This window comes from Xyrauchen texanus, chromosome 35, assembly GCF_025860055.1.
Source record: "Xyrauchen texanus isolate HMW12.3.18 chromosome 35, RBS_HiC_50CHRs, whole genome shotgun sequence".
NCBI classification, from domain to species: Eukaryota; Metazoa; Chordata; class Actinopteri; order Cypriniformes; family Catostomidae; genus Xyrauchen; species Xyrauchen texanus.
In genome coordinates, this window is record NC_068310.1 from 7,004,596 (window position 1) to 7,019,687 (window position 15,092).

At 35.1% G+C, this 15,092-nt stretch overlaps 2 protein-coding genes across 6 annotated transcripts in view; one reads left to right on the forward strand and one right to left on the reverse strand.

Moving 5' to 3' along the window:
* Positions 1 to 193: 193 nt before the first annotated feature.
* twist3 lies at positions 194 to 9,132 on the forward strand. Of its 3 annotated transcripts, XM_052105940.1 has the most exons (3): positions 194 to 1,371; positions 4,898 to 4,943; positions 5,193 to 9,132. In XM_052105940.1, the coding sequence occupies exon 1, from the start codon at positions 507 to 509 to the stop codon at positions 1,122 to 1,124; it is 618 nt and encodes a 205-aa protein (XP_051961900.1). In that variant the 5' UTR covers positions 194 to 506; the 3' UTR covers positions 1,125 to 1,371; positions 4,898 to 4,943; positions 5,193 to 9,132. The 3 variants fall into 3 exon arrangements, with proteins under 3 accessions (XP_051961900.1, XP_051961902.1, XP_051961901.1); XM_052105942.1 differs by lacking the exons at positions 4,898 to 4,943; positions 5,193 to 9,132 and adding an exon at positions 4,238 to 4,855; XM_052105941.1 differs by lacking the exons at positions 4,898 to 4,943; positions 5,193 to 9,132 and adding an exon at positions 1,838 to 4,203.
* Positions 9,133 to 9,702: 570 nt separating this feature from the next.
* Positions 9,703 to 15,092, reverse strand: part of LOC127628941 (histone deacetylase 7-like) — a 99,442-nt gene continuing 94,052 nt past the window's right edge. For all 3 annotated transcript variants that reach the window (XM_052105928.1, XM_052105927.1, XM_052105929.1), the window contains one exon: positions 9,703 to 14,018. In XM_052105928.1, coding sequence (XP_051961888.1) covers positions 13,976 to 14,018 — 43 coding nt within the window. In that variant the 3' untranslated portion in view covers positions 9,703 to 13,975. The remainder of the gene's footprint in view (positions 14,019 to 15,092) is intronic.

Sequence of the window (15,092 nt, forward strand, 5' to 3'; positions counted from 1 at the left end):
GGGGGAAATCTGGAACCAATATGCTTCAGACAATTTCAAGAAAACTCTACATGGAATCTTCGCCCCTACCTTAAATCAAGCCCCCACCCAATGGCTATTTCCCCCAATCACAACTTATATCGCCTTCCTGCTTCCTTTGACAAGCTCCACCTCTAGTGCAATGCCCCCAACCAATCACTGATCAAAGTAGGTAGGGCTTTGGAAGACTAAGGCACTGGCCTTCATAAAAGACCTTGACAGACAGACGGTGATTTGAGATTTCAAGAGCACAGCTGACCTAGACATACTTCAGAGACAGGAAGGAGACTCCGAAACAGGAAGTTTATGGACCCAGATGAACGGCCATATCTTCTTCTTGAGTTTGAAAAAGTCACTTTAAATTCAATTTTTCTTGATTTGTTTTGTTAGGCTGTAGAATTGTTCTCAATCAAAGCCAAAGAAAGGTGTCACAAACATCAAGGGTCGACTGCAGAAGTACAGGATTGACAAGTGAAGGACTGACTGCCATGCGAGAGGAACAGTCTTGTGGTGACTTTCCCGAGGGTGGAGTCCTACCCTGCGAAGAGGAGCAAGAACGTTGGCCCAACAAGTGCCCCGTCGTTGTTGCACCACCAACAAGCGCTCGAAAGCGGGTAACAGGTCCCAAAAAAGAGCCTGGAAGACCGCTATCACATGAGGATAAACCTTCTCCTGAGGTCCCGTCCACAATCGCTCCCTCTGGCCCCAAGCGACCAAAAAGAAGCTCTCCATCTTCTTCATCAACATCGTCCTCTTCATTAGTGCCCACCATCAGTGCAGTGTCACCTCTACCCGGTGAACCTTTCGAAGACCTGCATACGCAACGAGTGATCGCCAACGTCCGAGAACGCCAGCGCACACAGTCCCTAAATGACGCTTTCGCCTCGCTGCGGAAGATCATTCCCACTTTGCCTTCGGACAAATTGAGCAAGATCCAGATCCTCAAACTGGCTTCACGATACATCGACTTCCTCTACCAGGTGCTTCAAAGCGATGAGATGGACGCCAAGCTGGCCAGCTGTAACTACCTGGCCCACGAGAGGCTGAGCTATGCCTTCTCCGTATGGAGGATGGAAGGCGCTTGGTCCATGTCCGCTACCCACTAGATGTCTATCAGTTCCTAACCCTATACCTACCAATCGTCCGACCAGCCTCTGAACTCTGAACCTGCATTCTTCCAGAGAGAAACTGACTCTGATTTTTAAAGTCTATCGCTGCCTCTCTACAGTACTTGCCACAGCCTAATTTCAACAGCTCTTTGACCCTTGCTGAAATGACCTGACCCTGCTTAAAGCTGATCTCTGCCCTTCCAATACTGATATTTTCTCTTTTTCTCAGCACAACCCTCTGCAGGTATGTCAGACCTCAAGTGTATAAATTAAAGTGTCTGAACAGTAATGAAAGGTGAAAGCTGACGTGACCACATGGTAACAATTTTGATGGTTGACTTCCTAGTTTATGATCTGCAAGTTCACACTTTTCTAATTGAGAAATATTACTTATGGATTACTGTTTTATTGGGTTTGTGTTATTACATATATCACAGTGAACAGTGCTTTGTGAGTTTAATGGGTTACATTTAACAAAAATGGTTAATGTGGAATTGTGCGAACGAATATTCGCAATCTAAACAGTTATATTGTTGTTCTGTGAATTCTTTAGTAAATCTTAGTAAATATATTTATCAAATGTCATGCAAAGGAAATAGAAAATAGACTAACATATACTGAACTGTACCCAGTATTAAATGCCATTGCAAGAAACTCCATGAAAAGCCAAACAATTATAACTAAGGTTTATTTTATTTTTTACTTTACAGTTTTCTTGGAACTGGGCCTTGACTTTTTTGTGGCTTGGGCAGCATTGGAACAGAACAGAATCTGTTTTTGTGGCTAGGCCTTCAACAAGTTAGAATAACTTTCATCCTATGAACTTATGGCATTGGATTCTATCTCTCGGTTTAGTCACTTTTTTCAGAATCTAATTTATACATCAAATGCAATAGAATAATGAAAGTTAAATTGCACACATATGAACATATGTTTGTTCAAGGGTGCATGATACTTTTTGAAACATCATGATAGAGTTATCTAACCATTTAATAGTCATTCAAAATCTGGTTAACGATAAGCAAACATTGCAAGTGGTAAGCATAGAGACTGATTATATATTATTTTTTCCCTCCTTTATTGTGATTTAGGCCACTGGTGATTAAAATCTTTTTTTTTTTTAGCATATTTTGTTTTGGGGTGAATTTTATGTAACTTCAGAAAAAAATCGCAGTCTAATGTAAAATCCTGATTTTGAGTTTTGAGGTGACTAATGTGTGAATTTAACATACTGTGACATTCAATACTATTTTTACCCACCAAAATTATTGTTGTGATACAGTTCAAAATGTCAGCTACTTTTAAGTGTAATTTTATTTAGTTTATTTTTTTTTTGTACAATTTTTAATAACAAAATTTAGGTAATGTTTAATTACAAACATTGCAATTTTACTACACTGGGTTTTTGAGTTAATATTGAAACATTTATCTTCCAAAAGTTCCATAAATCAGGACAAAAGTGAGTTAGAACACACACACACACAAAAAACTGAACTATATTGTATTTTATTTTCCACAAAATAATTTATTGAACCTATGCAATCATATTTTCAGATGACTCCAAATATTGATAGTAATGGTTAGTCGTTCATAACTCTCCTAACAGTATTACTGCCAAATGGTATTAAAATAAGTTACAAATATTCAGCAAGAGTTACTGTTAATAAATTGTAATAATACAATACAAATAGGGTTAATAATACAATACATTTGCAAATTTTAACAAATAAACATAAAAAAATCTCATGATATCTCAAGCTGATTTTTGAGATTTAAGCCCTGTTTGAGAATATAGCATCTCCTATTCAAATGTCATATTTCAGTTTCCACGCAAGGCGTTATGGCAAAAAATAAAACTGTACTGACTGAAAATGGACTCAAGCTAATTTGTTCTTGTCATGTGGTTAAACACTTACCTGTCAGGTGTACCTAAAAAAAAACATGGCTTTTATAGAGACTCCTCTGATGCCGGTGTAAGTTTGATATTATGCACAGGCCTGCTGGCTTCTTCTTATTGGTTTCTTAGCCGTATTGCCTTAATCACTATATGTGCTTGAAGTACACCCCACATCTTTTCACAGAGACACTGTGAGGCAGGGGCCATGTGTGCTATTAAAGATAACAGTGCACAAAGACAAATTGTAATGGAAAGAAAAGTGAGTGAACAGGAAGAAGGAAAATGTGGAGAGGACTCTCCTTTAGCCCATGGGTGTAAATCGGCCTCCCTCCTCCCTTCACGGGATCTCGTATCCAGTGTCGTGCAATCAGAGGCGACCGGGCCTAGACATGCAGGAACCTAATGATTGGAAACAGTTGTGGCATCTTACAGAGGTGTGTCAATCAGCATGTGTGTATGAGAGAAATACACACTTTACAACACAAACACACACACTAATTGGTCGTGTTCAGATAATACTGCAACATATATAAGTTTGATATTAACATGATGGGTGTAAGATGAACATTTATGTAGTGATGCATAGTAAAGATATGTCACTTCGTACAACTTTGAGGCCCCTAATGCTAGAATTTGGGGCATTTCAAGAGTACTTAGCAAATATTATGTCTGGCTATGTAATTTTAGGATGATAAAAATTAAGTACTGCCGTGGCATGTGACAGGCCCAGTCAGAATCAGCAGATATTTTTAGCATTTTTTAATACGGATTTTGAGCAAAAATCTGCAGAGTTCTGTGCAATGTGGTAGCTATAAATTAACATGCAAAGGCCTGGGGATGTGTTCAACTTCCATCAGTACTAGAAAGGTGGCAGTCTTTGGAATATAAATGTTCTACAGAGTTCTGTGGGTGCAGATCCTGTGTGGAACCGCTTCACTTTTAGCTCATGTTGTTTCATTTAGTTTTTGCCCGCTAAAGGTTACTGCATTCTGATTTTAAATGTGCACTCTAAAAAAAGATGGTTCTTCAAAGGTTCTTTAATGATTTTAATAGTCCTATTTAGAATAATATCTTCATGAAGAACCCCTTTGTGCCAAAATATTTTTTTGCGTTTGGCATTAGGGGTTCATTAGGATTATTCCTGCCCTTTTTGTTTTTAAATATAACGTTCAATAAATTCTTTCAAAGCCACCATGTCATTGTTCACTCACAGCACTGGAGTCCTAGCAGCTCAACCAACAGCTACACAGACTGTGTAACCACAGGTAAACTTGATATATATATAAGCAGAGAGAAGAATCCTCACCGAATACAGCTGGGAAACAGGGTGTAGCTGCTTAAAACAAATTATAAACAAAAATGTATATATAAATGTATATGTCGCTGAAATATTTTAACCATTAATAGTTTTAGCAGGAACGTTTTCAGGGACAAAAAAATCCCATTAGCTCAGTTAAATGGGAGTGAGCATTTGCTTATTTTTCGTTCACTTCACTCGCAGTTTTTGAAAGTGAAACCATGGCGAATTTAAAGTTTACAGTTTATTGTAAATGTGTTGTTTGGGTGCCAGTTTGTTTTTTTAAGAGGTTGGCCAAATTTGAAGCCATGATTTATACCACTTTTGTTACCGCTATGGCAGTAACTGCTTTATTCACGTTCCTAGAAGAATATACAGTTAAACTGTATGGCAGAAGATTTTTATTGTGATTTCAGGTATCCATCCCATCCGGGGTATGATTCATTTTCTGCTCTGATAACAGCATATGCCTGCCTTAAAGCTATCAGATTCTCCCTCTTTCTTTTTCATATCTATTTTTGCCATTCATTTATACAGTGTAATTAATTTATTCAGTGTAATTTCTTTGTGTCATAGGTTTACAGATAAAAAGCAGCTACACTCTGTCTCCCAGCTGTGTTCGGTGAGGATACTTCTCTCTGCTTCTCCGCTAAGCACATGAGTGATAAAGAATGAATTTGTGATCCATATAGAATTTTGGAATGTTTCAGTTATTTACTTGGGTTTATGCATGCATTAACATTTTGCCCAGTCACAAAATTAATAAATAAAGAAAATACAAATAAACTATCAAACCTTATTTCACTTACACTCACTTACATTGTCCACATTTACTGAAACACTGACACTGAATGTAATTGTATATTTCTAGTCAGACAATGCTTTTGGATCCCAAAAGCTCATTACCTGCAGAGAGGGTCTGCCACTCAAATACACAAAAACACACAGTGATGGATGGTGAAGACATCATAAAGGATTGTGCAGATATTCTAGTGAAGCCTTTGGTTTAGTTTAGCCTTCATTACATCTATTTTGTGTTTCCATGTGACATTGCTCTTCCTTGAACGATTGGTTGTCAGAATGGAAGAAAAATACAATCTATTCAATAGATAAAAGAATGTACACATTTCTATCCCAGCCTTGATGTGTGGAGCAATGTAGGTTTCTGCTACATTGAAATAATGCTATTTCATTTGCATATACATTTATTAAATCTGTCACATTGTGTAGTTGTTGATGTATTTATTAATGATTTATGCAGTTTGGATTATTTAATCATAATAATTAATGCATTTAACCAATGACTGCTGTAAAAGCATTGTTATTTTTTCTACAATTTTTCATTTAAGTCTTCTTGACACACATGCCTTGCTTTTATTTATGTGTTTGTTTGTTTGTTTGTTTGGTTATATTTAATGTAAAACCATAATTATGGCTATAATATTTTATAGGAGCAGATATATAGAGGGGTAGATAAAAACCTCATTGCATCAAAAAGGTTCTTCATAGCACTTTTTAGGTTCTAAATGACACTTACGTAGAAGGATCATTATGGAAAGTTTAAAAAGAAGGGTTCTATTGAGCTCTGCTATTTCTACAAGCTGAAGAACCCTTATTTGGTATTATTTAGAACATTTGTCTTAAGAGTGTAGTGTGACATTATAAAAATGTAAGGTCTTATCTAAAAATATAGTAAAAGGTTAAAAAAAAGTATCTTTTGATTAACCTGGAGATGGTGGGGGACTTTAATACATGTTAAGCTCCATCAACAGCATTTGTGGCATAATGTTGATTATAACAAAAACAATATTTTTTAAATGATTTAATTTTGGCTCATCTCTCGTTGAATTTAATAAAGCTGTTTCAGTAAGTCACTGGAAGTGAATGGGGCTAGTCCATAAACATTCAAATACACATAGTTTCAAAAGTATAGCTACAAGATCTAAATATTTATTTACCTGATTTTAGTGAAAATCACTTACTAACCTCATCTGTGAAAAGTTATATCCAATACCAGGATTACAGAGTTTCATTGTCATGGCAACAAAGTTGTAATATTGGATGTAACTTTACCCTGGTAATGCTAATAAGGCTAGTAAGAGATTTTATCACTAAGATCATGTAACACATATAATGTTTACATTTTGTGGCCATACTTTTGAAGTAATGTGTATTTTATTGTTTAGGGCTGACCCCATTCACTTCCCTTTTACGTTACATACTGTATTTTTTATAAAAAAAAATTATAAATGAGGGATACATCTAAATTTATATATATATATATATAATAGCCAGAGTTCCTTTTGATATCTTTTTAAACAACATTTTGTTCTTTGAATCTGTTTGATAAAGGTCATTTTTGAACTCCAAATGTTCTCTCTCTTTTAAGTGAACTTCTGTTTATACTTCTTGTATTTACCAATACGCAATTGTTACTATTTTTAAATTAAATCAAAAGTGCATTTTTATGTAACAAACTATTTAATTTCACATGGATTTTCTTAGTCATCAAATCCTTACAAGTTTGCTTGGTATGTGTAAAAGTATGTGTTTATGAAAGCAATGTAACTATGACACTTTGTAAGAATTTATTTTAGGTTGTGGTTCGAATTGGATTAGTCATATCCACAACATGATATATAACTTCAGCATTGTCCTTAATTTATAAGAGATGACTAAATGTGTTTGCCGGTACTCATGGAATTTGTTTGTTTTAGGCTGCAATGACATGTAAATTCCAGCAGGGTGACTGGGTAATTTATATATATATGGGGTCCTATGAGGTCCGAAAATCTGAGATCACTAGTAAAATATTTTAGTTTAATTTTTTCCAATTTAATACAAAATATTTTATAATTTCAGTATGACAATTTGAGTGATAATTTAAACGAATTTCAGAATTTCTTAGTATGTGGTATGCCCATGTCATGTAATTGAACTGACAAGTACATAGTACAATAAATAAATAAAATAATAAAATAAATAATAAAAAAAAAAAAAACAAGGAAATATGATCCCAATGAATTAACATGTCATAAAATTTGTCTTCTATATGTTTTAAATAGTGTAGAATATTAAATATTTCCTACTTAATTTTACAGCATAACGCTTAAGTTCATGTTCAGGTTTAAATTAGGGTTTGAATGCAAATTTTTAGACTACACTGCACTGAATATATTGTAAAATCCATACAAATTACAGCAGACTGTACTGTAAGTATAACTGTGAATAGTGTTTTTGAAGAACATTTGATTTTAAAGACACATTTTGACCAATACCCCAGAGGACATCTTGCTTCAACTAGAAGCCAAACATCTTTTCCTTCCGCAAACTATGCAACAGAATCTAAAAAAGAGTGAAAAATCTGACTTTGGAAATCACTCGGATTCAGTGGCAGAGTGCTGATTTGAGATCAGTCTTCACTGACTTTAGATGACTTATGATATAGACTCACAAAGGCAGGCACTTACAGACTATCAGACTTTTATGATGTTATGAGGACTCTGCATTTAGAGGATCACATTTAGCTAAACCTGAGCTTGAAGAATAAATGCTATGTAGACTATTCAACTACATTCTCTGTTATTAAGAGCTGATCATTACAGAGTTGTTGCGCTTGTCATTTATGCTGTAAATAAGCCGACAGTACTGCTATTGTGACAGTGTAACAATTTCATCATGGCATACATCCCATTTTTAAAGAATAAAGCTATAAGAACAACGAAAAATATATGATGATGTATGTAACCCTTACACAAGGGTAGTTGAACTCTTGCAAAAGGATAGCTGACATACTTTTGTCAAGTTAACATGTCCTGCAGTGTGACATGCTACAGTATACTATGTAAAACTATACATGTAAAACTATTTTAAATAGCATTTGTAAAACTATTTTTTCATTTTTCTGCATACAGCTTTCATGATGTCATATTGATTAAGAGACTACACAGAATATTTGTACATTTAAAAATGTATTTGTCACACTACAGGACCATTTAAATGAACTAGTGAATGAAAATATGTGATTAAAATTGGCAACTAAATAAACACAATTTGATCAGTTACAAGACACATGATATACGCTTCCCCTTATACATTACTATAAATGTGTTGATGTTGAAATGTTATGTGTCAAGTACCATTAAAGGTTTGCAGATGAATAAATGTAGTTGTAGTTTTCTGACCACACGGTCAGAGCAATCATAAAGCTATAATTATTTTGAATAATAATAATTCAACACAATCACAGTTTCAGGAGAAATATATTCATTCAAAAAGTTCTTAATAATAGATCAGGCTGTCAAAAAGGTGTTCATATTCTGTTGTAAGATCTCATGGGGATCCAGACACTTCTAATTACTTCATTAGAATAAAATGTCAGACAGATTTTCTTTGCCTTTATCCTTCGTAGAAACTTGATATGTGTCTGGTTGGCAAGAACTAAGAAGGACCGCTTAACCACAGTGCTTTGTTCAGTGAGTGTAATTAGGCAATTAGAAGTATGTTTGAAGCTAAATGGGCCAAATTCAAACATGCTGCCATAGTGGCCCAGGCTAAAGTAGCAGCCTTTGGCTTTGTGTTAAACTAGTAACAACAGGAGGATATGGTCAAGCAACTTTTAGATTGATAATGTCCCGTATTGACAATCAAAATCTTTCAATTTGTTAGTTTTGTTTTCTTTTTATGACATTGGTGGCTAATATCAAGTTGCCACAGTTTTATTGTAGTAAATATGGTATTTTGGTAGAAACTATGGATACCAGTATTATTTCTGGTCGTATTTCTAATTTCAATGTATTTTACTTTTTTTATGGCTAATTCCAAATTACCATAGTTTTATTCTATTAACAATAACTAAATATCTATAAGTTATTGCATAAGTATAACTATGGTGTCTTGGTGGAAACTGTCATTTTTGGTGATACAATGGTTTTCAGTTTCCAAGTATTTTTTGTATATATATATATATATATATATATATATATATATATATATATATATATATATATATATATATACATATATATATTGTCTTTTTCTTTTTTATGACAGTCGTTAATACCAAACTACCATATTTTTACTATAGTTACTTTTTTAGCATAAGTATAACTATGGTATTTTGGTGGAAACTGTGGTTAACATGGTGTTTTTATAGTGGCGATGCCATGTTAAAAAACTAAAAGTAGATACTGTATAGTTGTCTGATTTTTTGACAAATAAAAGAAAACAAATGGACAAGTGTTTTGTTTTTTTGTCAGCAAAACAGAAAACACACATAGAAATGATAAAAAAAGTCTAATTAAATTTAGACAACCAAAAAAACTTTTTTTTTCATTTTAATTAGGAAATTAGAAACAGTACAAAATAGACATTCTTTTCTATACACAGAGAAATGAAAGAAATTAGAAATAAGGGAATTGTTAATTACATGAAGATTCGAAACAATTTCTGTTATACTTTGTTACACAAAACACAGTTACTGGGGTAGACAGATGAAATATTTCAAGGCACAAAGGTGAAGTTTTTGGTCATAACTATTTACATTGTCAAAAAAAAAAAAAAAAAGGGCAAAGTTTGAAGAAGAATAAACGACAAAGGCTTTAAGACATTGCTGGTACAGTGACCATGCAGTCAACACACTTTTACAAGAGTGGTGACAAACAACAGCACACACTCTCCATTTCAATTCATAAAGCATTCGGAGAGACAAGAGAATACAAGCGCTTTGAGAGGTATATCAAAACAGTACAAATGCACAAAGCTATTTTTAAAAATACACCATTAAAATATAACTTTATATATGATATATCAAGATCTGTTCATATTCACAGTCCAAACTGCCAGGTGAAGTGCTGTCAAATTCTGTTGGTAACCAAGTTGGTAAGTATAATTTTGATTAATTCAAAAAATTTGCAGAGCAAATGTACTGTTTGAAGTACAATAAATACACAGCAAGATTGCTGCTAGTTCAAAGAGATAAACAATGACTATATTAACGATGAGCGAATGTTCGCATTTGTTCTATTTTACAAGTCTTCATGGGGGTCTGGTGGGCAAAGACTGCCCAGGGTCTTCATGAAAACCTCACCCATAAGAACACAAAACACTGACAATGATGAAAAATGGGATGGTGGTACTATATACAAAGAATCATGCAAACGTATAACTATCCACAGTGGTTTGGTACAAGGCATGAAAGGGTAGAAATCAACACTTATTGGTCTGCAAAGGCAGGTACAATGCTGATCACTTATCATATTGGTTTTAGTAGGAATGCAGTTTTAGATCAGAAACATACTCTGCGCAAGTACGTGAATGTAAACATATCTAGCTACACAATGTGTCAGAATGCAATTCACAAAGCAACACAAATATGCATTACATTCTCAGTATTACCGGCAGGCATTAGCTTAAAGTGTCTTCTTCTATGTCAACTACTGTCATGGTTGAGCAGCATTTTAAAAATAATCTGAAGCTAAACAAGTTTGTTAATGTTAGTTGAATTGTTGACATATAGCTAAAGTTTGGTGGCACTTGGCTTGAATGAAAATGTAAGACTTTTAGACCAACCAATATTATATGGATGAATATAATATTGGTTGGTCTAAAAGTCTTACATGTTCATTCAAGCCAAGTTGTACGATATCTTACAATTTCGCCAACTCGCATGAATTATTATGAGTTGTCATGAGACCATGTTGACCAACCTCAGTACTCAAGGGGGCGATAGATTTAACTTCAAATATCTATGCCTCTATGACTTCAAATATAAAATACCTATGCCAAATATCTATTTTGTTCTGTCATACAAAACACCGATTTTCCTATAAAAATAGTAGTTAGGTTAAGGGTTTGGGTAAGGGCTTAGTCTTTATGGTTAGGTTTGGTTTAGGGGTTAAACTTCGGAAAAATCTCAATAACATTGTTCATTTACCTTTCTTTGTGGGAGTATAAGTTGTACGTTGAGTGAATTTCGTATTCGTTTCTTATGATTTTGCCATCGCATACTGTTATTATGACTTCTCATGAGATTGAATTGGGTTGGTTACTGCCACAGCAACGCAAGAATGCACGTTAAGAAGGACAAACGTTCATGTCTGCATTTGCGTACTTGCGTAAAGTTTGTTTCTGGCCTTAGGGAAAAGGCTAAATGCAACCCTAGCAATAAATCTGTATATAATCCGAGAAGGAATGCCTCAAAATGTATTCAAGATATAACAGCAATTTGTCAGGTCATGGTTGTTTCTTGTAGTGGACGCAAGATAACATAACTAGCCACCACTGGTGCATTTGGATGTTAAAACAGAGGTATAGGGTTGTACAGAGTAATAACAACTCAAAACGTTTAGAACAGTCAAGTGTAAAAATGGTAACAAATCTGCACAATGATAACCAAAGCAAAAATAGAATCAGCGGCCGCTGAACTGGAACGAGCATCATTTACATATTACGTTCTCCAGCCACCTCTTGCATGTTCGTTTATTAAGTACCACTTACAGTACTTTCCACTCAGTTTAACACATTTTACCATGTTTAAATTGATTCAGCAGAATGGCAATGATTTAGACCCCGGAAAAAGCACAGAAAACGTAAAAAGTCTGGGCCTGATGATAACGGACTCTCTGGCCACATCTACGCTAATCCGTTTTCCTTTGAAAACTTTGTGACAGACGTTTTCAGTTTCCAAACGTTATTGTTTTCCAAAGTATGCCGTATTGGAGTGCATTATCATTTTCAGTGGAGGAAAACTCTGTTCCAGTGTGGATGAGAGGCGTAAACGTAGTAAGATCGATGTGGAAGTGTGCCTCACAACTGATTCTGTCTATAAGTTCATCAACAACGTTGCACAACACAAAAGTCAAGTGAGTACCAGGAACTGTGCTGTTGGTTGAACGTAATGTCGCCGAGATACTGGTACAGCATTTTCAACTATTTGGCCTGTCAATATTATGCTATTAGAACAGCTGGCAAATGTGTGGTCACACTAAACAACTATTACAAGTTATATGGTTTGACAAACCGAATATGCTGACGTTGAAAGGGGTTGAGGCACAGGATATGGTGAACAGTGACACAGTTTAAAGAGGTCCATCTGCTTTGGTAAACCGTTGGTATGATATTAATTTCTGTTCATTGAAGATGACAAAAATGTGAATCCCAGTGACTGAGAGACATATTTAACATGTATGAACTAGTATGAATTAGTGATCTAATTGCAGTCTGTGGAAAAAGAACACTATCCAAAAACAATGCAACCCTTGTGAAAAGTGAAAGGATAAAAAAAACCTTCCGAAATTTCTAAGTGCAGAGCAATTAAAAGAAATCATGAAATGTGCACCAACTTGAGACATGTCTTCTCCACAGGTTTAAAGGCTGGTAATTTCCCTTCCAACAACAACCAAAATCATTGAAAAATACACGTATTCCTTTAAATATAAAGGAATTTATCCCTAATTCCAAGGACTGCTTTGTGCCATTTGAGTGGCTTCCATCGCCCTTTCAATTGTCATTTTGTGATTTTGCAGTGGTCAATTGAGGTTTGATTGTGAATACAGAATGGACAAATGCTATGATTGATAGATACACACACAAATTAGTTTGGTCTAACAAAAGAGACTGATCAACTTCATGTTATTGTTAGTCTTGGGAAAGTGTCAGCATTTCCTGTGTCCATAATAACAATAAATGTACAGTGGTCATAAGGATGTAGCAACATCTTTGTACAGAAACGGTTTCATCTATAAGGATTACATATCCAAACATACATGGTGATGTGGGTGTAAATGTGTATGTGTTTTGGGGCGGATGTGTGCAATAATCTTGCTAATAGCTGGTTTCTCCCTCTGGCCTTAAAAACTATGAGTCATAACACAATATCAGATACACAAAATCAGTACAAATATGAATATCTCAAATTATTCAAGTTTATGGCCTTCATGCTAGGAATGCAGGTAGAATGCAACTTGAAAAGAACAAAAAAATAGAAAAGAATGTTAAGTGTAAAAGTAGATACATATTTAGATTGTTCTTTTCCCAGAAGTTTGGAAAAACAATTCACGGTTCACATTATGGAATGCACAGTGCAAAACAAATTAAGATTTCTAAAACCCACAGAGATCAGAACGTTTCCTTCTTCTTTAGTGGTTGAAATTGGTTAATAGTAATGACATCATAGAGTGGAGCCACTTTGTGGTTACCAGGTGCAAGGAAACCCCTCATTTTCGCTCAGTACATCAATAGTTCGCTGGTCAGGGGTAGTAAAGTGGGCTGCCTTTGAAAAATGTTCATCTCATGCATCTCCAGCTACAATAAGTAATATCTTTTAATGCACCAGAGGTGAGAATTGTGAGGAATTCTGGAATTCTTCAGCGCATTCTTTTAGTGAACGTTATAAACACACTAGTGCAACAAAGCTTGCTTTCTAGTGTACTTGTCTATGTGGTAGGTGAATGTTGTGTGTCCCAGAGCCCCAGCAGAATTGATGCAGGTTGTTAGCTTAGCCGTGTTGCACTGGTGTTCAGTGTTGAAGTGGCATCTTGGGGGAGGGGCCATAATGAGGAACCACACCCCCCAGAGGCACTGCTGGTCTTAAGGCACAGCTTACTCAGATGACATGGAGTGCCATGAGGTACTGGACAGTTTATCAGACCTGGTTTAGAGGGAGTCTTCTTCATGCTCCATAGGTTCATCAGCAAGGCTGTAAAACACATGACGTTTATATTTAGCATCAAACAATCATCATATGGCTTTTTACTCAGGAATGCAGAAAAAGTTTAATTATCTCCGGTAGTGAAGCCCAGCTTAGGTTAGAAGGGAAATTGGCACCTGTATAAACATTAGTATGCTAGCTACAAATCCGTAAGTGGAATTTAAATGATCTTGAAGCTAATTCAACTGTACACTTCTATCTATAATCCAACGATGTGGATTGAATTCAAGAAGAAATGACATACGCAACCCATTTTACCTCAGTAATGTGACATATTTCATATAGCATTTTCAGGATACTCATGAGATAAATGTAGGGCAGGATTTTTTTAAGCTATTGATTAAAGATTACAAAGAGTATTTTCTTCGGAATTACATGCACACAATAAGTCAAAGGTACAAGTATGTGTGTTTACTGTCTTTCGTGAGGGCCCGAACTACAATCCCATGAAGCATTGCGAATGACGTTATCATATATAACTATAGAAATATATAAAAAACTATTCATTTTAGGTTATTAATTATAAGTATACAAGCCATAAAGGTTATGTTTATTGCGAAATATTCCGATATACACAAAAATATTAGTGTCAGGGAGACCGACTCTTTTGCATCACTCAGAGAGCTTCATTCCAGTCTTATTTTGTGGGTTTACTAGACCACCGCTCTCTGATAGGCAGTACTTTCACTACTGTACCATGGGTACTGTAGTTGTTATCTTGTTATCAGTTCTGTTCTGTAATTAGTTCTTATGTTATTAGTTCTGGTCTTTTATTGGCTGTGTTGTAATCTTGTTTGCCCATGTCCATTTATATAAGCCCTCATGTTTTCCTTTGTGTTTTTTCATGTAATGATTGTGTAATGATGTTTGCTTCTCTGGTTCATGGTTCTCGTCAAGTCTAGTCTAGCCAAGTCAAGTTTAGTCTTGTCATAGTTTATGATTTGTTTTGGATTCACGTTCTGGAATATTTTCACTTTGTAAATAAACTGCACTTGGGTTTGTCACATCACCGTCCTCGTCTTTTCATATCCTGTTCACCCTGTATCAGGGGTGTAGCCAGAA

What these genes read in the sequence shown, in the direction of transcription:
- twist3 (XM_052105940.1), top strand. Translation starts at nt 507, where the DNA reads ATGCGAGAGGAACAGTCTTGTGGTGACTTTCCCGAGGGTGGAGTCCTA.